The sequence below is a fragment of the Etheostoma spectabile genome, chromosome 1 (genome assembly GCF_008692095.1).
Source record: "Etheostoma spectabile isolate EspeVRDwgs_2016 chromosome 1, UIUC_Espe_1.0, whole genome shotgun sequence".
Taxonomy (NCBI): domain Eukaryota; kingdom Metazoa; phylum Chordata; class Actinopteri; order Perciformes; family Percidae; genus Etheostoma; species Etheostoma spectabile.
The window spans coordinates 17,689,174-17,714,590 of NC_045733.1; the positions used below are offsets into that span (position 1 = coordinate 17,689,174).

Consider the following 25,417-nt stretch of genomic DNA (forward strand, 5'->3'; position numbering starts at 1 on the left):
AAATAGCCTATGTGACAATAAAATTGGTTTTGGATAAAATCAACAAGTTGTGATAATTAACCGTGATCTCAATATTGATCAAAATAATCATGATTATCATTTTGTCCATAATAATGCAGCCAACGGGACAGGAATAAGGCCGCTAATAGTCCACTACATTAAGGTTGTATTATTGGTATTTATGTGACATTGCTATTGTGTGTTAAAACAATTATAATTTCTGTAACTTAATCTTTTATTGTTCCATTTTCTGTTGTTGCATACCTCCATGACATTCAGAGTAAAGTATCAGCATTATTGGTGTACTGCACCGCTGAAGTAAATGGGGATCTAATTTCTTGCTCTGGGGCACTTCAACAGGGAGGGATGAACCTTGAACCTTGATCCTCCAGGTAAATAGCTTTCCAGTCTGCTTCTCCTTTACATTAGTCATACACAACTATATACCACAATATATTTTTTTTGTTGATATTTTTGAGTAAGGTTCAGGCTCATTTGTATACTTTCTTCAAAAGCTGTTCTCTAGTTTGAACACATTTTCAACGGCCGACGAAGGCTGATCATCAGAGCCACACAGAAGCCTTCATTAGTGGCACGTTGAACAGTCAGCTAATGAGAGGCTTTGCTCAGGCAGCCACGGCACAGTGTAATGAGCGGGAAATCAAGCATAAAGCATTCATTGAAGTATTTGCAGCCTCTTCAGTATTGGTCTCGCATTACCAGACCTAGCTCCACACTGCTGTGTCAGTGCTGGAGTATGGTCTTGCTACACCGTTTAACAATTCTGGTAAAAGGGGGGAAAAAAACGCTCTGGGTTGTTTGTATTTCTTTAAACTAATAACAGCTCCGGTTGCAGAAATGTTGCCTTTGCAAAAAAGACAGTGGATAGCAAAAAGGTTTTACGCCTGAGGCGTGCACCGGATGTCAGACCTTGTCCCAGCACTGTACATCCGGTAAGCTACTCCAGTATCAGGAAGCTTTGTGCTCAACCTTTATTGTATTTTACCACATGTGACTCACAAGCCTAATGGCAGAAGGGCCATTTATAAAATCTGCACCAGCAAATGAACGTTGATAGTAGTGGTGCATAATATATCGACTCAGTATAGTTATCGCAATATCACGTTGCGCAATATTTTAAAAGTGTCACAATAATTATGCAATATTTTGTTTATTTTGTGGACGTTGCGTCCCGTCCGCTGGCTGTGTTGTTCAGTTGTGCGTGATTTAGAACCCTCCTGATACGCTACAGTGATCCTGGTTCATTGGCCACTTAGTGTGCAAATTGCACAAGTTAGTGCACGGGTCCACTACGTGACAAACCCTATGGAGCGTACCACGTGACGTATGTGCATATTTCGATTGAGTGACAGTGTAAATGAAGAAATAGACAGACAAAAAACAGAACAAATCAGAGAAGCGAAAGAAAAGAAAGGACCTAAAGAGAGAGCGAAGGGAGTCAGTGGCGCAAAAGAAATAACACAAAAGTAAGAAAATGAGTGTTGCTTAAGGAGAAAACAAAATAGCAGAGATTGAAGAGGAAATGTTTAGTGGTGTACACAAAATACAACAAGAACTCAAAGAGACATACCAAGATCATCAACACTCCATCATGTTATTTGGCCAAAGATATGATGCCCACCCACACAGTGGATAAAAAAGGCTTCAAGAAGCTTCTAAAGGAACTAGGCAAACGGTACCAAATCCCATCCCACACCTGTTTCTGCCAGGTAGCTATCCCGCAACTTCATAAACCATGCAGAGAGGCGGTGCTGGCAGAGTTTGGAGTCGGAAACTTTTGTAATTTTCAAAATGTCATCAGTATCGCAATATCACTTTTTTCAATATTATGCAACCCTAGTTGCACTAATATCAATCAATTTATGTCAGACTTTATTCCCGTCTCAAGGAGGTAAATCATCACCTCTCCTAAGGTGGTTTCATCATTCACTTACATGGGATTCAGGATTTAAGATTTTGGACTTGGAAGCTTTTCATTTGTAATAGTTTGCTGTATGTCTGCACATTTTCCTTCTTCTTTGTGTTCGTGACTCTTTCTAAACCTTGAAATCCAGTAACCGGCCCTCGCCTAATGCCTCCTGGGGGAGAAGTTGTGATCAGGAACACGGTCTTCAAGGACAGAAAGTGCTGTTTAGAAATCCCTCTCCCTGTCAGTGTGGTGTGTTTCAAAATAAAATACATTGTGTTCAATGGAAAAAAAAAAAAAATTTCTTTTGACCCAGACATTGCAAAAAATAATACATTTATAGCTGTATAACACCAAGTAACCGTGATTTTTTTTGCTGAAGGTTCTCACACCGGCCCATGCCTAGCAGGCATTATCATCGGGATGTAATGTGAAAGCCTACCTCGCCCTTGAAGTGGTGTAACAGTATGGGAGGTGTTGATGGGATCGATGAGCCATATAGAGTTGGGAAGTTATAACAAAAGAAGGGTGGGGACAGGGCTGGGAGAAGGGAGTATGATGGCTCCAAGCATTTGGCAGTGATCACTATCTGCTGTTTTAATGATGAGATTGGGAAATTGCTGAAATATTCCTCAGATGAGCTCAACACAAATAGTTGTTAAATGCTAAAGTGAAGTAGAATGATGAAATTAATATTGTGGTGGGAGGATGATTTTTAAAATCCTTTTTTAAATTTTTTTTTTAAAGTTTTGGCCATTTCTTTGCTTTTTGCTCACATGTTTCTTAATAGAGCTCCCTGTACAGCTTTGGATTTTTGGCAGCTCCTATGCTTACTTGTCTAACTCCGCGCTCGGTCAGTCTTCCGTTTCTTCTTTCTCTGTTCTTCCAACAATGCTTTCTAGCTTTCTGCTTCCATTTTGCTGGCTCAGCCATGATGATAGTGTGAACAACTCCATCGCTACCTTGTTCTTGTAGCTAGTCGGTTCCTCCTGAGTGGGGGCGTGTAGGCCTATGTGTGCAGTGCCTGATGTCCTGTGATACTTCTTGACACTGAGCCAAAAGTTGCACGGGTGTTTTTTTCCCCCCGCTCAAAGGCGCTAGGGGGGAGCGAGACGACCACCATTCAACTCGAAAAAGTCATATAACCATTCCAATGACTCAGAAGCTGTTCAGTTTAGGTAAATTGAGCTAAATATCCCCTTTTTAAAGTTCTACCAATACTATAAGCCTGGTGTCATCTAATAAACCCACAGACAGCCACAGACCATTAAACAACAGTTTTAAAGTCTGTTATAACGGTTGTTTTTAGTTACATTTGTAGCATTGTTAATACAATGGGCTCCAGACATTGTATTTACAAAGGTACAAATGTAGTGCTCATAATGTTAGTATTTCTAGCAGCATGCTGTATAGAATGGAGCATTTTTTAAATATCTTTTAAATATAGTCCTGGTGCTCCAGAATCAGGATTTTTACTGATAATAATTTCGTTTAGTAATACCCAAAACCAACCACCATATCTCTTTGTGTGCGTCATCAGAACTGAATACATCATAGAAACAGTTTTTGTTGTCGTCGTTCCATTTCCCAGGTCCGTGCTATCGCATGCTGAGGCTTTTATAAATTGTGAACCACTGCGGCGGCTCTTTGGGGAGTTGTGTAATGGTGTACTGCTGCAGTTGCAAACCCAGGAGTGTACACCGCTCCAGTCACCCTCACCTGAGCCTGAGCCTGCAGAGGGTGCCGCTGTTGTGGAAAGACGCCACCCCCCCCCCCTGGCCTTTGTCCCGTTCCCCAAGAAGTCGACTCCATCTGGCCTTAAGGTACCGCCCAGTGCTCTCACTCTCATGTGATGAAGGTGCTGGAGAGGCTGGTCTTGGCCTACTGAGCCGCGTGAGTTCTTCTCTGGACCCTCTACAGTTTGCCTACCAGCCTCGACTGGAGTGGATGACGCTGTCATCTATCTTCTGCAGCGAGCTCATTTGCACCTGGATGGTGGTGGCGGCACTGTAAGAATCCCATTTTTTGATTTCTCCAGTGCATTCAACACCATCCAGCCTCGCTACTTGTGGAAGCTGCGGGTGTTGGTGTCGGTGCGTCCATAGCCTCCTGGATCACTGACTACCTGACAGACAGACCACAGTTCGTCCGCCTGGACCGTGTTCTGTCTGATGTGGTGGTGATGGGACGGGGGCCCCACAGGGGACTTGTGCTGTCTCCTTTTCTGTTCACCTTATACACCTCAGACTTCCGTACAACTCAGAGTCATGTCACCTCAAGAAGTTTTCTATGACTCTGCAGTTGTTGGGTGTATAAGGGATGGACAGGGGGGGAGTACAGGGCACTGGTGGGTGACTTTGTGGAGGTCTGGTAAGAACCGCCTGCTGCTGAACTGGATAAGACCAGAAGGTGGTGATCGACTTCAGGAGGAAGGGAACGGCTCCGCAGCCCTATGCTTTCTGGGAAGTGACGTGGACATGGGGGAGGATTACAGATACCTGGGTGTCAACATCGACAGCAGGCTGAACTGGAAGGTCAACAGCACTGCTGTTTACAAGAGGGATGACAGACTCTATTTCCTGAGGAAGCTGAGTCCTTCAACGTGTGCGCAGGATGTTGGAGACCTTCTACCATCTGTTGTGGCCAGTGCTCTGTTCTCCTCCGTCATCTGCTGGGGCAGCAGCATCGAGCCAGCGATACAAACAGACTGAACAAACTGATCAGGAAGGCTGGCTCCGTGATCGGCTGCAAAACGGACACATTTGAAGCTGTGGTGGAGAGGAGGTCCTGAACAAACTGTTATCTTCATGGATAACCCTGACCACCCTCTCCACCCACACTGGTCCAACAGAGGAGCAGCTTCTACAGAGCCCGACAGTTTAAATGCCGCACGGACCGCTACAGAATCATTCCTACCTCAAGCAATAAAACTCTTCAACACGTCATCCCTGGGGGGTAGATGAGACTCTGAGACACACAATACTACAATAAGGGCAACCGGCACGACTGGGTCATATTTACAAAAGCTGCACATTTTTGTTTTGTTTTTTCCCATCTTGTATATACTTAAATATTTGTTCTTACATTCTTAATTTTTCTTATATTTTGTTATTATAATTATAATTATTTCATGTATATGTATGTATGTATATTTGTGTGCTGCTGTAACACTGTAATTTCCCATTTTTTTTGGGATCAATAAATATCTATCTATCTATCTATCTATCTATCTAAATCCTGATCGAGAGATAGAGGGTGGCAGTATAGTAAAGGATATGAAATGGATTTTATCAGCAAGGAGATACCATTGTTGTCGGGCTGCACCAGTGTCTGTGCTGGAGAGAGAGCCTCAGTCTCATCTTTTATGAGATGTTTAACATTTAAATAATTGCACTTAATTAAAAAAAAATGGATATTGTTACATTGCTGTCACTTAGCCAATGACAATCCTTAGACAATCTGCTACTTTTATTAACATTTTTAGATTGTGATTATGATGTATCAAAATTCTTCTAAAATCAATCTTTCCGCTCTTAATTCAGAGGACAATAGTCTATGTAGATTTGTCCTCAGATCTCCTTTATTTACATTCAACCTTTGACATCCATGTGACATGTTTAACATGCTTTAATCCCCCATTTTGAGACTAATTGTACATGTTTCAAGTGATGGTAATGAACATCTGTCCATGGCTACTTTGTAGACATTTAACTGTTGTATTTATTTACTATTTTTGTATCATCAGGTTTTTTGTTGTTGTCTATTGTCACTTTAATGTTGTTGCTTCAAATGTTTGTTTGTGTTATGTATAGGACCCCTCAAACGAGAGTATGACCCATCTAAAGGGCTTATAATACATTTAAGACTGCTTTCACATCATCAGAGAAATGGCCTCTGGACAAAATGTCTGAATTTACAAATAGGCAATGTTACAGAAAGCTAAGAAGTCGGTTGATTTATAATAAAAAGGACCCTGGTGTGGGAACTTGCAGCCGCCTGAACCCCTGAGGAATCTTTCTCAAGCCAATGAGCCGCGTTTAAAGCCCGGAGAACCTACTTAACGGTATCAAGTAGAAGCCTCCTGCAGCGAATTTGGACTCCGACTTGTAGACCCACCCAGCAGGCGTTCTTACCCCTCTGCTGGTTGGGTTGAGAAGTTCGGGGATTTGAAAAATCCTCTTTTTTTTTCCCTCCCTTTTCTTAAGTATGTTTTTGCTGTTTGGGCTTAAGTTCGTATAGGCTGAATGTTTCATTTGAGTTAATCCTTGGTCAGACTACAAGGCCTTTCAAATCTCCTCTGACAAGCGGCTGTCAGACTAAATTACTGGTTTGCTGGCTGCCCTGTCAGAAAAATGTTCAAGCTATACAATGGAGCAGAGCACACATGAATTCAAGGGATCACACTGTACCCAATTTAGTCATTCAAAAACCATTTTTCTATTCATCCACAACAGTGCACATTAGTTATAAAACTGCTCTATTGTCTTCATGGCACAGGAGCAAAAGATTTCATTTATGAATTGGCAGTAGCCACGGTAATTTGATCCAGTCGTGTTGACTTTCATGCCATTTTATGAGATATATACCGACTTATTTTAACCTAAATAAATAGGTTTAATCTGTGCTTTCATATAGGGCTGGGCGATATAGAGAAAATCAAATATCACGATATTCTGGACCAAATACCTTGATGTTGATATTGCGACGATATTGTACAGTTGACTATTGGTGGTTTAACAAAATGTTATTTACACAATGAGATTTTTGATAAATATTCTCCAGGAAATATTTCTTGACATAGTGGGTAAAGGTAAATAATAGAACAGCTAGAACAGTCTGGTAATGACATCACTTCACTGTAATGCAGCCTGTTAAACCAAGAAAAGACATAATTCACCATATTACAATATTATTATACATCTAAAATCTAAGACGATATCTAGTCTCATATCACAATATCAATACAACATCTATATATTGCCCTGTCCTACTTTTATATGAGTTTATAAATGGCATTGATTGAAATGACAGCAGTCAGTTCATCAAATCTAGTGAACCAAACACTTGAAGATAAACTACTGGCAGTCAAATGGGCGGAGATGCTAAATGATGTTTCAATGTTAGATGAATGGTTTAAAGCTCGGCTGGTGGCCCATAGAGGCTGCAATGTTAATCAATGCTCCACAATGATATAGAAAAGCCATGTCGTTAGAAACCATAGTAATCTACGAACCCTATCTTGTGTGCCAAATTTCCATTTTGGCTAAACGGTAGTGCATCTGGAGGGTCTAAATGAAAACGGTCCATCTACTGGGGAGCATGAACACGCTGAAATTGTCATCACAAACATGCTGACTGGTTACAAGGAGCCTATGCCTAAGGTGTGGCATAATCCTGTAATGCAGAATTATTAATACGGCTGTCATGGCAATCTGCCTGTTACAGTCAAATTTGATTGTTTGGCCAGATGGTGACTGTTTGGAAAACTCTAGGGGTCAGCAAAGCCATAAGGTGTCCATGATATCATATTTCATGGCAATCTGTTGTAGTTGATATCTTGCTATGGAAAAAGGACCAACTCAAATATCCATGCTTTCTTCCTTACTTCTTCCCCCTTTTCCTGTAATCTCACTGTGTTTTTTCACATAGCCATTTGACTTATATTCACTGTGGGAGGCAAACTCTCAGACAGGATCAGCAGAAGTATGTTTTAGGGTGGATGTGCTGTAGAGTAGCGTGACGGTCTGTGTTTTTAGGATTAATGTCTGGCTCCATGGGGGCAGCCATGAGGTCATCTCAGCTGTGTGTGTGTGTGTGTGTGTGTGTGTGTGTGTGTGTGTGTGTGTGTGGTGTGTGTGTGGTGTGTGTGTGTGTGTGTGTGTGAGATGGAGGATTACCAATGTTGGGGAGGTTGTCATGTGTGAGTGGGCTGAGCCTTTTACTGATTTTGGTGGGCTTCAGCTGATTTCAGTTAACACACACAATGTAGTCAGGCATGCTGCGCAACAGGAGCACAACAATTCTGCTGATAAGGGATAAACTGATGGGAAACGGCTCACACTACAGTGAAGGGAAAAAAAGTATTTAATCCCCTGCTGATTTTGAACGTAAAAAAACAGTCTATAATTTTAATGGTAGATTTATTTGAACAGTGAGAGACAAACAACAAAAAAATCCAGAAAAACACATGTCAAAAATGTTATAAATTCATTTGGATTTTAATGAGGGAAATATGTATTTGACCCCCTTCTCAATCAGAAAGATTTCTGGCTCCCAGGTGTCTTTTATACAGGTAACAAGCTGAGATTAGCACACTGTTAAAGGGAGTGCTCCTAATCTCAATTTGTTACCTGTATAACTATGAATGCACCACGAGGTTTATAAGTTTACCAGTGAGCGCAACATTTAGCCATGGCTGTCACTGCCCGATGCTAGTCGAGTGCAGATTTGAGTCGCGCATGCGTCACTTTGCAACAAGTAGCATATAAGATGATAACAAGAGATTTCTTTAATATCAATACAGTATAAATGGACCTACATAACCAAGTTTGTTCACTGCTGGCTACAATCAAACAATTATAGATAGCTAAAACGTTTTTTTTTTTAAATGATTGCTAGCTAGCTTAGTTTACAAGCTAGCTATCAAACACAACAAAGGCTGTCACTTGAATGGTGTTTTGCGCTAACGTTAGCAATCAAACAACCATAGTTAGCGAAAACATGTTTGAAATAATTTTCATCTTCTGTTATTGTTTGTAATGATAAAAGTTTATTATGTCATGGATTTCACAAATTTCAGTATGACACGTTATGCCATCAACCGTATAAATCAGAGCAGGCACGACTCCAATCTGCTCTCAAAACGGGCAGTGACAACGGCGGTGTTTTTCAGACAACTTTCCGCTTCTGCTTTAGCGGCAGACGGTTGTACGTCCCGGTGTTGGAATCCTAAAAGTGAAATACGGACACTACACTGTTTAGCTGTTAGCATGTTAACTGTGTTTAATCCAGTTATTACTGTAGCTACTGGTAACGTTTGCTGCTGCCAAGTGTAACATATTAGCATGGGCGTAAATCTCATCTAACAATAAACACAACATTTCTGAAGAGCAATTTTTGAAGGGGACACAAATAATTACATATTATTAACACTTAGCACTATCATTAGTGTAGGATGGAGACTGTACCATTATCCTTCTTTTCAGTGTTTCTCTTGATTTAATAAAAACACTGACTTAAATTGACCAAAATAGTCTTCTTTAAAACCAGTTATTTATTTTTAAGTTCACAATCAAGCCACAAAAAAACCGTTAAACATAATGACTTATTTTGAAAAGGTGACCCCAAATAAAATCAATACAATGCTTTTGTACACTTGTTAAATTAGCTGATCATGATGTAAATTAGTGAGCCACTAGTAAAGCTCATCTGCTCACCCTGACAGCCACACACCTCCAAACTATGAACTAAGCTCAACCCACTTACCTGAGACTCTACACCTGACAGTCCCTGGTCTCCCTTTTCCGCAGTTCTTTCTTTCTCCTTTTCCTGTTACATAGTAACATTTGTATTTCCATAAGTACCCATTCTTTTAAAGATGTTACCAAATTGTCTTGATAGGAAGACTTATTGTTCTTACTTGGCGTTTTGGTGTCTGTTTTTCTTTTCTCTGTCATTTTCTCTGGAAAACAACAACACAAGTCTTTAATGTCAGTTTAAATATGAGTTAGGTTCATAGGTCCACCACGTGGTTATAGTTATAATTAAAAAATTATCTTGCATCCTCCACATAAATATTAGGGTTTGTCTGGGACAGGGGACATATATTTAAATGCAGCAAACCCACTGATCTGCCACTTAACATCATATTAAACAAAACACAACCTGTAGATCTTCAATATTAACCCTAATATCAGTTCACACACACAACGTTAGGCTTATCCCCGGGTTAACGTTAGTTGTAGTGGGTGCATTTCTATCCAATAACCTGTTAATCAAGCTAGCTAACGTTACATTATTATGATTATTATTATGATTATTATACAAAGTATTTTGTCATGACTAATTTATGAACTACTCAACATCATTTCTACTTGAGAAAAGAACAACTTCATCCAATGTTAATGTGAATAAAATAGCATTGAACAGTCTACTTACTACATTCCACAACTAACGTTACTTCCAGTATGTTCTCTCATCCTCTCCTGCAGTCCTTTTTTAACATATATTTGCGTTCCCCCAGCCTGCCTTTGTTCCCCCAGTTACTAGAAATGGTGATAGGTGTAAACCGAGCCCTGGGTATCCTGCTCTGCCTTTGAAAAAATGAAAGCTCAGATGGGCCGATCTGGAATCCTGCTCTTTATGAGGTCATAAGGAGCAAGGTTACCTCCCCTTCCTTTGCTTTGCCCGCCCAGAGAATTTGGCCCGCCCATGAGAAAGAGACATCATGGCTTTTTAAACGAACAAAGTGGCAGTTGGTCAAGGCCGCACCACCACCCTCAACCCCTCCCTCTCTCCTCCTCAAAGCTACAGTCTCAGAAATGGCATGTCCTAAAGAAAGCTGATTGTGGGAGTCTCTAGTGGCTGTAATTCTGCACCAAGGCAGAATTGTGGAAAAGAGACTTCAGATAAAGTATTAGGGAACCACTAAGGTCTATATAAAAGCATCCAAAAGCACCATGTCATGGGACCTTTTAAGGAACAGTGTCAAATACCCTATACAAACATTCTATCAAGTATTTATTTATGTTTCATTTCCCATTTCCTGACATAGACTTCTCTCAACCAGTCACTAAGACACAGTATTGGGGGACCACTAAAGTCTACATAAGAGTACCATGTCATGGGACCTTTAATGATATTTCTTGGGGGGGGGAGAGACAACCCAGTTACGCCTATGGTTATTAGTTTTAACTAACGTGACATGCAGCCATGTTTTTATTGCCTTTAACAACTGTTTTGGAGAACCAGAGAGCAGCGCAGACATTTAGGTGGCATCGTAATGAGGAACCGTAATCGGCGTTGCTATTCTGTCCGGTAGACACTGGTACCATATTAGCACCGGATTGTAACATGCACCGCTGATGTGAACAGAAAATTGCGTCATTTTCACGGCAAACACCGGTCACAAAAAAGCTGAAATGTTAGGTTGCGCCCAAACATAGTGTTTAAATTTTACGGAGACAACCGAATGAAGTATTGACTTGTTTTGAAATAAGATTTTCCAGTTTTGTAAGTTTTGATTTGTTTTTATATGTTAAACACAACACGAACAGGTGGTTGCCAAAGGGGCCAACCAGAGGTCACAAAACAAATTGAGTCAATCTGGTTGCCAAGCACAACCAGGCAACCGTAGTTGTTGAGCCATGCAATTAGTGCCTTTGTTTTCCACCAGCGCTGACTCCTTCTGTTGAGTGAGTTTTGATGAGAAACACGCAGTGCAGCAGAGTTGACAGTGTGACAGACGGCGATGTGACTTCTAAAGATCTGCATATATTACTGGCATTTTGAGATGTGGAAGGGGCCTTCTCCAGGAAAACCTGCTTACTCAGAACTTGGTCATAGGAAAGAAAAAGTGGAGCATTGATGTTGAGTTGTCGAAGGGGCAAGTCAATACCTGCTCTGTATCTACCTGATCGTTATCTCACACAATGGGAGTTAAATGCCTTTTTTAAGAATTGAGTACATCAGCTCAAATGTCATTTTCTACCCTTTAACCCTCTAATGTTGTAAATTGTAGCAAATTTAAGTTACATTTTTGCATTGAGCAACTATTGTTTTAATACATTCCATAAGACTATTGTTTTTGTCGACTACTATTTCAGTATGTTTTTACACAGCCTAGGCCCTAGTCCATTTGACCCACCCTCCAGTCACATTCCTCGCACTGCCTGTGTGTGTGTGTGGGATGACTTGTACGTGCTGGCCAAACAAGCATCATCACTATTTGGGCCCAAGTACCAGCACGCCCAAAGAGCTAATCATTTAACCAAATACGACCTGTAAGAGAAAAGACACCCGTGGTGCTTTCCCCTAATGTTTCATCATTTTATTGAGGTGAGATAAAAAACACTCTTCATTTTTCACAATATTCCCTTCAGCCACACTAACATTAAAGTAACCCTTGTAACAGGTATGAACACAGGTGGTAGACACTCATATAAGTACTCCCGTATTGTCTCTCATGACACTGAAAATGCTAATTTTAATAGTTCTTTTTTTTTACGTCCTTACTAGCTGATTGGAAATCATTTTATAGCCCCACGGCTCTCTGTCTGCCTTGTTCTTTTCTTTTATCTCCACATCATCAGACCAGCTGCAATAATATCAGCCAAACCAGCAGCCGTCTACAGCCAAAACCCACAAACCGACGTGTTTTCTATTCTCCTGCTTCAGGACATTGTTTTTTCAGTGATGGCTATTAAAAATGTGCCAGCTAAGCTGCTGACATTTTACAGGAAATTGGTATTTTAACCTCATAGAAAAGCTACAGAACTGATTTTTTTCTCTGAATTTTTTAAATAGGAATACCAGCATGCTGACATGTTCACAGTGACAATGCTTATGTTTTAACCCTCCTGTTGTCCTTGGGTCAAATTTGACCCCTTTTTAAAATGTCTATCTGAAGTATGGGTTACTTTTTAACCAAATTACAACAAAAATGGATTGGATTCCATACAACGCTCTTTGCAAATACAATTGATCACTTTCACTCCTGACTAAACTCATCTGGACGTTCCTCTGATCTTAACTATTAGTCAAAATAATTCATAATTTCTGCTTTTTTTAACTCAAATATTAGGTATTATTCTATATAAATGAGGGTTATTGAGCATGGATTCCAAAAAGTACTGTGAAACTAGTGGTAGTAAGGTGGTGTTAGGGAAAACTAAAAAAGTCTGAAAAAGGGACAAAAATGTCAAATTTATGGTAATTTTTGACCCTGGAGGCCAACACAAGGGTTAAGTAAGAGGGTGAACATGGTAGAGTGTAAACATCCTTTTAGAGGAAAAATCAGTGGATCACTGAAATTGTTACAATTCATCTTCTGGCATGGCCAAACATGTAAGGATGAAATACCATTTAGGTGTACATTTTGGTTTTGAAATTGAAGTGACCTCTTACTGGCTTTTTCTTTATATCAGTGTTGCCATGTAACTTACATTTCCACTATATAGTAGAAGAGATAGATAGGTTTGCTTCATTTAAATGGCTGATATTCTGAAATTGGAATCAAACATCTTCCTGCCATGAAATACAAGTGTCTTCTGCGAATTGTAGTTCCATGTCATCATTTTTATCTTAATGTTTAAGACTCCAATAACATGTAGTGCACTTGCTAACCATGTTTTTAGAATAATTGCATTGGGTTTCCCTTGGAGTCCCCTTTTGAAACGTTTCTCTCTTCTGCGGTAAAACAATTAGCTTTGAAGACTAACTCTATTCTATTATAAGCCTATTGAAGGTTTTACAGGACTTAAAAACTAAGTGGTTCAATATAATCCTCCAAATCCATTTGAGATAAAGGCTGTAGAGATAAGCAAGCATTACCTTCAAAGTGCCCCCCCCCCCCCCCCCCCCAGATTCAAATAGACTTTCAGATATCACAACTAAAATGGAGTATTTGAAATACATCATGAATGACACCATTGTCTTTCTAAAACGTTTTTTTTTTTGGAAACTATGTTATGGTTTTCTGTGGAGACTCTACTGGGGAGTTGGCAGGGGCAAGGTTCACAGGGTTTGGACACCTGGAAAGCCGATCTCCCTCCTAGCCAACGGGTGTCGGAAGTAGAAGTAAATAGTAAGGAAAGGCTTTGCCCTGTGGATCATTAATCATCTAAAACGGTGTGACCCAGCAGCTGGACCAACTTGTCTCTATTTTGGATCCTTGGCCAACACAAGTGAGGATATCTTAAGAGGATCACCAGGAAACTCCCAGTAATCCACTTTACCACTTGGGTTTTACTGTGTTTTCAACAGGTATAGACTTAACTTAAGTATCATGAAATTGACCTGTTATCAGTTTTTGAGGTCAGCCTGTTTTAGGCAGATTAACACATTGTGCATAATTGTTTTCCATTTTCTTATAATTTACCTTTCTGCACTGTTAGGGATGTTTAATCTTCTTGTATTTTTCTCTAATTGGTGCTTTTCTGCAAACTTGAACGGCTCTTATTATGCAACTGCAGAAAACAGTTGGCCACACTGGTAGTGATTTAGAATGGTCATAGTACAGAGGGTGCATTCTAGTGCAATCCGTAAATGTGTGTTCTATATTTGTACTTAATTTAGGTCAATTTGTAGAGATTTGTTTTGACTTTGGGATAAGTTTTTTTTGTTAGCCAGTGTCATGGAAGCCCAATAAAAGCACATTTACTGAGATTCAACTGTAAAACAGTGAGACAGGGAAAAGTCCCAGGCTTTAATGCTATTTAATAGCAACTAATAATGAAATGATGGATACTAGTTTTAATTTGTAATATTGGTTTAGAGCTGCAACTATTAATCGATTTTAGTTGTCAACTTTTAAATTAATCACCAAATATTTTGATAATCGATTAGTTGGTTTGAGTTATTTTTCAAGAAAAAAAAGTTAAAATCTTGATTCCAACTTCTTAAATGGGAATATATTCTAGTTTCTGCTCTCCGTTATGACAGTAAACGGAATATCTTTGAGTTGTGCACAAATCAAGACATTGGAGGACATCATCTTGGGGTTTTGAGAAACACTTATCCAAATTTTTCACCATTTTCTGACATTTCATAAACCAGACAACTACTTGATTAATCAAGAAAATAATCAACAGATTAATTGACTTTGAAAATGATCGATAGTTGAGAAATATAAATAAAAGACATAGTGGTTTGACTACTGAACTATTTACAATGCAAAGACCCAAGAGATAATCTTGTATAGAAAAAGTCAACAGTGAAGACAACCATTGGTCACCCTGTCCGCGGTGTCCCAGGATACAATAGACATTGGTAGGGCTGCTCGATTATGGGAAAAAATAATAATCACGATTATTTACCACGATTACTCATTAACCTTTGGATATAATGGATAGTGTCCAGGGTATAATCTTTTAGTGTTCTTTATCTCACAAAGTCTTTGGATCAGAATAAAATCTGTTATACTACTGTGAGTAGGTTCAGCCTTTACAGATATCATAGACATAACATATTTATAGACCGAACACAATATTGCATCACACGTCACATTTACACTCACTATGACCACTATTAGCCTACTGTTATTAGTAAACATTGTGCCAAAATATGAACAATAATGTTGCCCTCAGTGGGCTTATTTACTAGCTACCTAAGGAAAAATCCAGGACATAGACGGTACCGTAGAACGTTACGAGATTCATGTTGACTCATTTTACATACAATTTAACAAAAAAAACAAATGCTGAGGGAACATGACTATGTTTTTTCATGTTGGTTTGGAGCGGTAGACCTATTTACCCCCACTAAGCTGGAATAAGTTTTAAACAGTAAGTGATTACAGCGCGTAGGGGAATACAGCGTCTACTACAGCAGAAGCAGAGGGACTGCAGGGTTAGCTAACATTAACTTTTCCCAGACAACGGAGTTGGATTTGCCTTTTTTGCTCACCAAACACTGCTGTGACTTCCCTCCTTCTGCCATCTCACGCTGAGTTTTTAAATTCCAGCAGTTGCACACAACTTGCCCCCCTGACTGCTGAGAGATTTTATGGCTTCAGGAGGGGTGGATGTGCGCATGCGCGTGTCATTCAGAACACAAGACAAAATAAGAGTGTTCTTGCAAAACACATGGCAAAATAATCGTTTTTTCACGATTATGCTATTTAGGGGATCACTGGGGGCCAAAATTGAAATTGAAATTCAATTAATTGCACAGCCCTTGACATTGGTGTTTTTTTCTGTTCACCACCAGGGGGCATGTCTATCTTTTTGTCCTGTCTGTTTGTCTTGTCTGTTTGTCCTCCTGTATTCAGTTCACACTCTGCCCAGCTACCCAGATATGCAGTGAGTGCCTCGTGTACATACCAAAAGCAGAGTGCCCCTTTCCTCTTGACACCTGGCCTGAACCATCAGTGGGGGCTTGGCCCAATCCTAAAGGGGCTTTCATTCTGAAGCATCAATTTACCTGTCCCATACTGACAGATTGACTGCAAGCATGCTATATATTGTCACTTTCTCACGTCTCCACTTGTTCTCTTACACATTTGTTTATCTCACATATTCTCTCTCTTTCTCACCTCCTCCACCCTTTTGGTCTCTGCCCCTGAGGGGTTTTCTTACAATCTACATGCCCAGACAGTTGCACAGTTTACCACTTCATGTACAGGACTATCATCACAGATTAGAAGGCCAATGGGGGTGTAAAACTGCAACTAATAGCAGTTCCAGAAAAACCCTGCGGCTTTAGGTGGCAATAGGACAGTGAAGAGAGGCGGGGGGGCATTGTCCTGAAACATCTAATGGTCCCCACTGAATTTATAATAGCTGCTGTCCACTACTTGGCAGTTATTTCAGGAGTGACTGACTCAGAATACAAAATGTTTTTATAGGCAATCACTAACAGGATAAACAAGTTTGGATAGATAAATGGATAACTGCTCTGACCGGTATTGTTTGTTCAGATGTTTATTTTAATTCCATTCTTGGGTGACTGTTGTGACTCAGGTAATTTCTACAGATTTCTGTTACACAGTTTCTGGTATTTAAGCTCTCTTCTCATTAACACTAGTTATGTTTCTATCAACGTGTTGACGGAAATGGCAAAATTAAAAAAAAAGCATCTACAAGTTTGCAAAAACGTTTTCATGCTCACTTGAGGTGTTTATTGCCTTTTTAGAAAAAGATTTAATGCGCAAAACTTGAGATGGAAACAGCATTGCCGAAGAAGTTGTGGCGTAGCAAACATGTAACTCACGTGACTACAGTCCCTGACAAAAGTCTTGTCGCTTGTGTACAAATTGACCTGAAGTGCCGCTGAAATATATTTATAATCAAGATTTATTTACAAGAAATAGCTCATTTTAATCCCAACAGCTTTTGTTGGGATATTCCCAACCATAAAAGAGGCCAAATTCTCCAGCAGGATGGTGCTCCATCGCATACTTCCATCTCCACTTCAAAGTTCCTCAAGGCGAAGAAGATCAAGATGCTCCAGGATTGGCCGGCCCAGTCACCAGACATGAACATCATTGAGCATATGTGGGGTAGGATGAAAGAGGAAGCATGGAGGACCAAACCAAAGAATATTGATGAACTCTGGGAGGAATGCAAGACTGCTTTCCTAGCTATTCCTGATGACTTCATCAATACATTGTATGAATCCTTGCCAAACCGCATGGATGCAGTCCTTCAAGCTCATGGAAGTCATACAAGATATTAAATTTGGTTTAAATTTGTGTTTCTACAAAATAGATAAGCGACAAGACTTTTGTCAGGGACTGTATAGTCCCGGTATCCATCGGATGGGGGAGGCTCGGGATATGAGTCCCATCCAGTGCGCCGTACACTTGTGGCACAAGGTGTGTAGTGGAGTTGCGGTGCGCTATAGCCTGTGCCACAGCCACTTTGGGTAAATTGACGAATTGCTTCAACACCTTGAATCGTATGGCCCTGCACACGGCGTATACACAGCGGTGAACGGTTGTCTTGCTAACACCAAATAGCTCTGCCACAACCCTGTATCCTACACAGGTGGTCAACTTGTACAATATTAGGCTACCTCTCTCCATTCAGCCAAAGAACTTAGCTTCTGAACTCTTTGGTTTAGAAATCCGGTTTGCAATGTACAACCATGCGTATTGTCAACTTGTGATGAAATTATGCTTTGCGTAGTGTAGTTTGTTCACTCTAAACCAATTGATGGAAACTAATTCGCATATTCATTTTTTTGTCTTTTTTGCAACATTTCAAAAGTTTGCCTAAAATTTGCTTAACAATTAGATGGGAACATGACTAGTGATGCAGCTAGAGTTTTGGCTTTTCACTGCCAGGGTATATTGCACCAATAAATCAGCATGCCACTGAGATATTCACTCAGCATTCAGCTGTTTTAATGTCAAAAACTGGTATCTCTGTTGATAAATGATAGATACATACACACACACACACACACACACACACACACACACACACACACACACACACACACACACACACAGGCCCCTAGTGTCATCTTTGGGCATGTTCATCAACTAAAAGTAAATATTTATGCCTAGTAAAATGTGGCGGGTCATTGGAACATCTCATTTTCTCACCTGTAGTTTGAACTGGTTTGATTGATTTTGTTGTGTATTGTTGTGTCTTGTTAATCTCATACAAGTCTTCAAATAAACCAGGCAGAACATCATAAGTAAATCTAGTTAGTTATATCAACTGTGTATTAGTGCAAATTGGTGCAGACATTCATGCCCCACAGAATAATCTAGCACCGCCATCAGGTTCAAATGTTTTATTTGGACTATGGTTTATGAGAAAAGGCCCGCAAAACTAATGACCTTTTCACCAGCCTCGGAAATATCAGCATATTAGCATGCTGAGGTCAGAATTTAGCTCAAAGCACCTCTATACCTGAGTATGGCCTCACAGACCATGGCTGTGTTAGCTCTTAGTCATCTCTTGTCAAACCGGTAATATTATTTGTATTTTGTCTTATTACGATATAATATTGTGAACACAGATGACAATGCTGTGCTAACACAATAAAGGTCCACAGTATAAGTACAGTACAATTAAATACAGTAAAGTGATCTCCCACGTTCTGCACCTGATTTTTAGTTTTACAATAGTAGGCGGTGTAGCGTAAATTAATGGTTTACTACACTTATAATGGATTTAGGAAATCAATATTGAATTGAATTGAAAGTAGGTTCAGCAACCAATAACTGAACTTGTCCTTCAGGCATCTTGGTTTTCATCCGTTATTTAAAGTGCTAATAGAAAAGAAAACAAGTACTGTAAAAGGTCTTTACCTCCAACGTCGCCTTTAAAATGCCAAAGGTTTACATTTCATGACTCAAGTCTCGTCACAGATGTCTCCTACGATCAAAACCAACCCCGTAATGATAATCTTGTGAATCCACAGTTTGACACTGGACACCACTTTCGCTTGACATATTGGCATACAGCTTTTATGTTTTGGTCTTGGCTTCGCTCTGTTATCAGATGACCGGTTAGATATTTCCTGCTGATGATTTCATCTGTGAGGACATTAGAAACCCATTAGTCTGGCCAGGGACTGAGAGAGGCAGGAAACAGAGGTGTTGGAAAGAGTTACAGTCTGTAGACAGTGATGGAAAACCTGAACTGAAGATGACAGTCTCTGACACCCAGAATAATCTGTGTGGACAGGTAGAAGCCTAAACTGGCTCATCCAGTGTCAGGTGATGTTTTGTCCTCCCGGTCACTGCGTTAAAAATAGAAACTTAATAATGTGTTTGTTTTACTTGCCTGTAACAAGGGTTGAATATTGTTTCAGCTTTACAGTGTCAAAGTGTGAGAAATGTACCCCACTGGACAAGTTAAAACTCAAACAAAATAAAATGCTGTGTTACTTGACGTTATTACGTCTATTTTACCAAGTTTATTTTTCGGATTTGAAACGGAATACATTTTTCCCCAATAATGCGTCAACCCAGCGTCCAGCTCAAAATGCTTTGAATGGAGCCGGTCCAAGTAATAATCGCCCGCAGTTTAAACATGCATTTTTAGCTGCCTCACAACAGCAGTGGTGGAGACTGGAGTGGAGAGTGATTTCTCTTCAGGTTCCGTAGCCTGGCCAAGTGCCAGGGAAAGCACCAAGAACAATTAACGTACAACGACAGCCCCATATGAATTAAAAAAGGGAAAGAAAAAAGCTGGAGAGATGAATATGACTGGGTGCGTTTTGAAGAAAGAGTAATGTTCTGCGGCGTCTGCCGGAGGCCACCCAACATGGCTGGCAAGTGACGTTAGCTAGGTAGCATCGGCACTGTGTACCTAGCAAGCATTAGCAAAAAAATTATAAAATGATGAATCTTAAAATCGTTTATACACACGTCCAAAGGACAAGTGCCTCAAAAAGTTAATGTTGATCCCTGAGTGCAGTGTAATCAGGAGATATATGGACAATTGGACTAATGGATGGTTTGCCATTACATTTTTATGAGCAGATACAAAATAAATAAAAGACATTCCCATCAGCCTCAGCTCTACTTTTAGATTGGTGCAAATTACAAAATGTTAGCATGCTAACACACTGAACTACAATGTTGCTCGTTGTTAACATCATACTGTTCCTGCTTAACATCTGCATTGCAATTTATGCAATTTAACTGTGACTATGTTAGCATGCAGATGTTTACATTAAGAGAAACCTTTTGCAGCATAGTCTTTTTCACACTAAAATATAAGCATGCTACATCTCACTTTGAAATGAGTAAAAAGACAGAAGGAGCCATCAAAGAGAAAACTTTGAAATGCTACATCTGGTCCAATATTTAGTTTTTTTTTTTTTTATCAACATGACATGCAGCACAAATATGTACCTTCTTTTTCTACACAACTAAAGCTACAACCCCTAAAAGCTGTGAATAGTTTGTGAAAATTAAAAAAAATAACATTGTACGTATTTTGCAAATCAAACTAAATATCAAAAAGAATTAACCTTACCCACACACCTGAAATAAATGTTGAGCTCTGTAATTTAAAATAAAGTTGACACATATCCATGTGTCTGAATTTGTTGTCATCATTCCAGCGAATGAAGGTAAAGCAGGCAGATACATTAACATCATATTGACGTCATGATATGAAACTAGATATCGTCATGTGTTCCCATCATCATCTTACCGGGTCTTAAAGGCTGCAGTTAAGTGATTCAAGTTTAGATTATTTGACGACTCTGATTAAAAAGAAAATAGACACCATATCCACAAAACTCACAAATAGATTAGACCCAATATTGTATGGAGGCACCAGTAATCAGTATCCTTTCTAACATTGAGTTATACTTTCTATCATATTTGATCGTGTCAGTAAGTGAGTGACTACTGCAGTGGCCACTCTTGTGTGTCAACAGCCATATTATTAACTATTACATTATTAACAGATTCCCAAACAAATACATACACACACCAGCACACTCATGTGAGATATTTACGTCATCAATGTCCAGTATGCTGTGTGGCTAGGTGCCATTTTGGCGCCTTTGTCTCTATGCTGGAGTGAGCAGCTTTCGTAAGTTGACACCTACTTCTTCATATAACATGTCATGCGGAGAAGGTCTTTTTGCATGTTTGTGGATATCAGTGCCGCTCTGTTAACGCCAGTCTGGCAGCGCATAGTAACACGAGGCAACAAGGAGCTGATGCAGTGTGTACACTAAACGGGTCCTTGGGTTACTGTTTCTGTACCTTTTTTTTTTCTTCCCCCCACTGTGATGTTTTTCCTAATAAATTAAAAGTTGTGCTTTTGCTGTGTTTGTGGATAGTAGTGTAAGTGAGGAGGCAGCGTAGTTGTGGTTTTTTTTTGGTGGGGCTGCAGTCTCAGACAGCCGGCTGTAAAAAGGGCTGACATGTAACCTTGCTACCGTGCAGCTAGGATCAGGGGGCTTTGGAGCCACACCACCCTCTTTAGATAGATGGGTTAACAGCAGCTCTTGGCCCAGTAGTGTCCTGTGAGGGTCAGTGCCAAGACCACTTCAAATGTGCAAACCATAATCCCCCTCTGACATTAAGCAGGGAGCATGGTTTGTGTGTGTGTGTGTGTGTGTGTGGTGGGGGCGGGGGGGGGGGGGGGGGGGGGGGGGGGGGGGGGGGGGGGGGGGGTGTTGGCAATGTAAGCAAGGTCTTTTTGGCTGGCCTTGTTTCATGCTGGCAGTGGCGATAGATACTAAAGCCATTACTCATGGTGCAGGCATGTCCAGAATGTATTCTTAGCCCCTGTCTTCCTATCAGTCACTACAGAAAGGTTGGAGGGTCAAAAAATAAAGAGGTAACCAGTCTACAGGGCTGTCTGCACCACCGCTGTTTACCAGGGAGGGGGTGATATTTTAAACCTGGGAGAGCTCACATATTTACCCCACTGAGCCTGACTGACTTGCCATTTGGTGGGGTGAAGACTCTGGAGCCTGCTGATAGAGGAGAGGAGAGAAGAGAAGAGGCCAAGAGAGAAACCCTGTAGTTGCTGCTTGTTAAGCAAGTAGCTTGCAGATTTTAGACATAGAAAACTATTCAGAGAAGAAGAGGAAGCATAACAAAACAAAAGAAGACTGAATTGAACAGAAGGTTTGAGGATAAAGGCGAGAATAGTGGGGGAGTCACTTGGGGGAGGCAAGAGGTAGCCAGGCTGAGCTGACTTTTTCCCCCAGAGGAGGAGTTGCAGTTGCCGGCCAGGGCAGGTCCCAGGGCTGGAAGGGCTGGCCCTACTGCTTCTCCACCTCCATTCCTTCTTCCTCTTACTCCTCCTTCTCCTCCCTTTTAGCTATCAACCAAACTGCTGTGCAGTGATGAACTTACAGGCAGAGCCCGTGAGCAACACAGGAATGCTTAGAAAAGCCTGTCAAATAAACTTTTCTGCCTCAAGTGAGGGAAACTCCAGAGGTTGAGCCTTTCATACGAGGACCTCCACAGCAGTATAGACTGTCATCCTTCAGTCTTCTCAGCCATTCTTTTGTTGCACTCACTGGTTGAGTGCACTAAGGAACTGAGAGGATTTTTTTATACTCTCTCTTTTTTTTTTTTCTCTCTCAATTTTTGTATTTGTAAACCGGAACACTGGCAACCTTTTCAGTAGCACGGTGCAAGGACCAGCTGCATTCACCCAAGATGAGCCGCTGGCTGAAATGCACCTCTATGCACTTTGTATGTATTCACTGGTAGTAAATTCAGTTTGTCACTATAATCTATTTTGATGGTTTTCGGTTGCTATTATTCTTATGCTTTTGTCTACAAACTGAATTGCCTGAAGGTGTGCTTTAACAAAGTGCTAATGCAGTGAAGGAATTCTTTTTGAGGCAACTTTGGACAATTATCATCAGTGAATCGGTTTGGTGACTCACTGATTGCTTCACAAGTAGATTACATTGTACATGTTCTCAAAGTGATATATGATATGATATACAACCTGAACTGTGCTTTCTACAAGCCTTAAAAGTACTCTGTTCCCATGCTTTGTAGCCATCACTTGTGTGGTGGGAGTGTGGGGTGCGGAAGGTGGGGGTGGGTCAGGGGGCTTGTTAGTGAAACTGCAGCACAGCACATTCTTGCCACTTTCTTCATTAACTTAAGTCTATTAGTGTACTACAAAAGGACAAATTAGATTGCCAGTATGTCTGTTGTTTCTGTGTCAGCAAAAAGAACTGGAAACCCAATATATAGGTATTGCACTTTACCTTTAAACTAAGTAGGCATTTGGTAAAATATTTGTTTACCTATTTGGTTTGAGAAATACTGTCAAACATACTGCACGTCTGACAGTTCACTGTCATCACTGTCAGAACACAGACTGGAACAAGTATGATGATCGGCTGATGAAGGCTGTGGAACGGAGCGAGGTGGACAAGGTGGCTGCTGTTCTCAGCAAGAAGGGCATCATCCCCACCAAGCTCGACGTGGAAGGACGCTCAGCGTGAGTAAACACAGACACACACACACACACACACACACACACACACACACACACACACACACACACACACACACACACACACACATCCATGTTGAGTATGTTGAGATTCAGTTTTCTTGGTACTATATACCATGCATTTTTCAATATTTACAAATCTAAAAATGCTGAGAATCAAAAATTCCAAACATTGTTGTGGTCTCCCCACCACACCTTCCTGACCCTGTTTCCAGAATAAAGCATCTACAGATGGGAATTTCTTTTCAGTTACAGTAGGTCGCCCTTACTTAAAATTAGTTTTACCTCATGACTCCAAGACTACCTTCATTACCCTCAAAAAACAAAAAAAATCCCCGTCCTGCCCCCTCCAAAATTCCCCATGGCTATGGGGACCCTGTCATTTCAACCTTAAAACCTTCATCCAGCTGTGCTGCATCTGAAAGGCATTGCAGTTGCATATGTATCCATTTTTACAATTTCTCTTTCAGTGTCCATCTGACTGGAGGTCACTGTGGGAGTTGGTATAAAGAATGCTTGTGACCAGGCCTGACCGCATTGGCTAGAAGCTGTTTATGTTGTCCCCACAGGAAATGACTCCCTGTAAATTCAGATCAGATCCACTGGGGTGCTTGCAACACTAAGTAATACATTTTGGCCCAGCTGCAGGCTATTATCAGGATCAGTTGACATCTTGAAGGACCATGTTTTGTATAATCCTTCAGTGGGAACATCAGGGTTGTTTTTGCATGGTAAAAAACTATTTACAACGTTCATGAGGTTTCATTAGAAGAACAGAAAGATAAGATAGGAATAAATGTAAGTGTAGGGAGAAAAGTCGGTCAACCCAATTGCAGCTTGATCCTCCAACACCACAGATATTTAAGGTATCTCATACAGATCTTTGTTTTGGTCCTACTAAGGATCATAATTAGACTGGGTGAACCCAGCCGACTCTGCCAGCGATTTGATTTAGCCCTGCAGCTCGGTCTGGAAACCTGCACCTTCTCCCGTTGCGGGAACCAATCACAAACTGGCTCATCTGCCTGCCGCGCTATTGGCAGGTTTAACACCATGACAATAGAGAAGCGACCAAACAGCTTCTTGTTTACAGTCAACAAAGTGGCAGCCATCGAACACCACTATCGCAGCAAACCCTTTGATGCCGCTTCTACGTCAAAGTACAGAGCAGACTCCCCAGACCAATGCTCAATCTCAAATCTATTGAGCTCGGCTTGGTCTGGTAATAGCCAGACTAGATTATAGTAGCATAACGGAAAGCAATGTTTAAAAAAGCAGGTACTTTTTTTTTTATTTGTAAATGTAACCAGATTCCACCAGCATTTTGGGAGGCCTGGCGCCCTCAGTTTAATCCTTGATATATGAAGAACCCACTGGTCCGTGGCCTGTGATTCAGGTTTATTTTGATAAAGGCTTTGTTAAAGCATAAAACTATGAAGCCACAGATCCCAGAAGCAAAGGTGCCAAGTATTTTAAGCAGGGTGTGAAATTGCACAGACAAATGATTCTATATATGTGTGCATGTGAATAAACTTTTATTAAATTATGCTCCCAACCTGATAAGTGCCCTTTTTTTAAATACATTTTTTCCGCATTCATTGACAGTAGAGATTGTTATGAACAAACTCAGGCTCGCTCATCGTTTAGTTTCTTCTGCAGGGTGGACAGACCACTACTCGTTAACTTTAAAATCAGAAGATTGAATGTTTATGGAAAGAGGACATGCGTTTGCCAAGTCTACCGAAAACAAATGTGAACCACAATTGCAACTCAGCAAGACTGTTTATAGCTCAGTGGGCCACACACAGGCCAACATGTGTCTATGGCTTTCTGGCCTCTTCAAAAGCCAACAAAGGAA

At 40.6% G+C, this 25,417-nt stretch overlaps 1 protein-coding gene across 1 annotated transcript in view; it reads left to right on the forward strand.

Annotated features, from left to right (window-relative positions):
- Positions 1-25,417, forward strand: part of uacab (uveal autoantigen with coiled-coil domains and ankyrin repeats b) — a 53,364-nt gene that overhangs the window by 7,470 nt on the left and 20,477 nt on the right. The window contains exon 2 of the mRNA XM_032535471.1: positions 23,414-23,544. Within this exon, the coding sequence (XP_032391362.1) occupies positions 23,414-23,544 (131 nt within the window). The remainder of the gene's footprint in view (positions 1-23,413; positions 23,545-25,417) is intronic.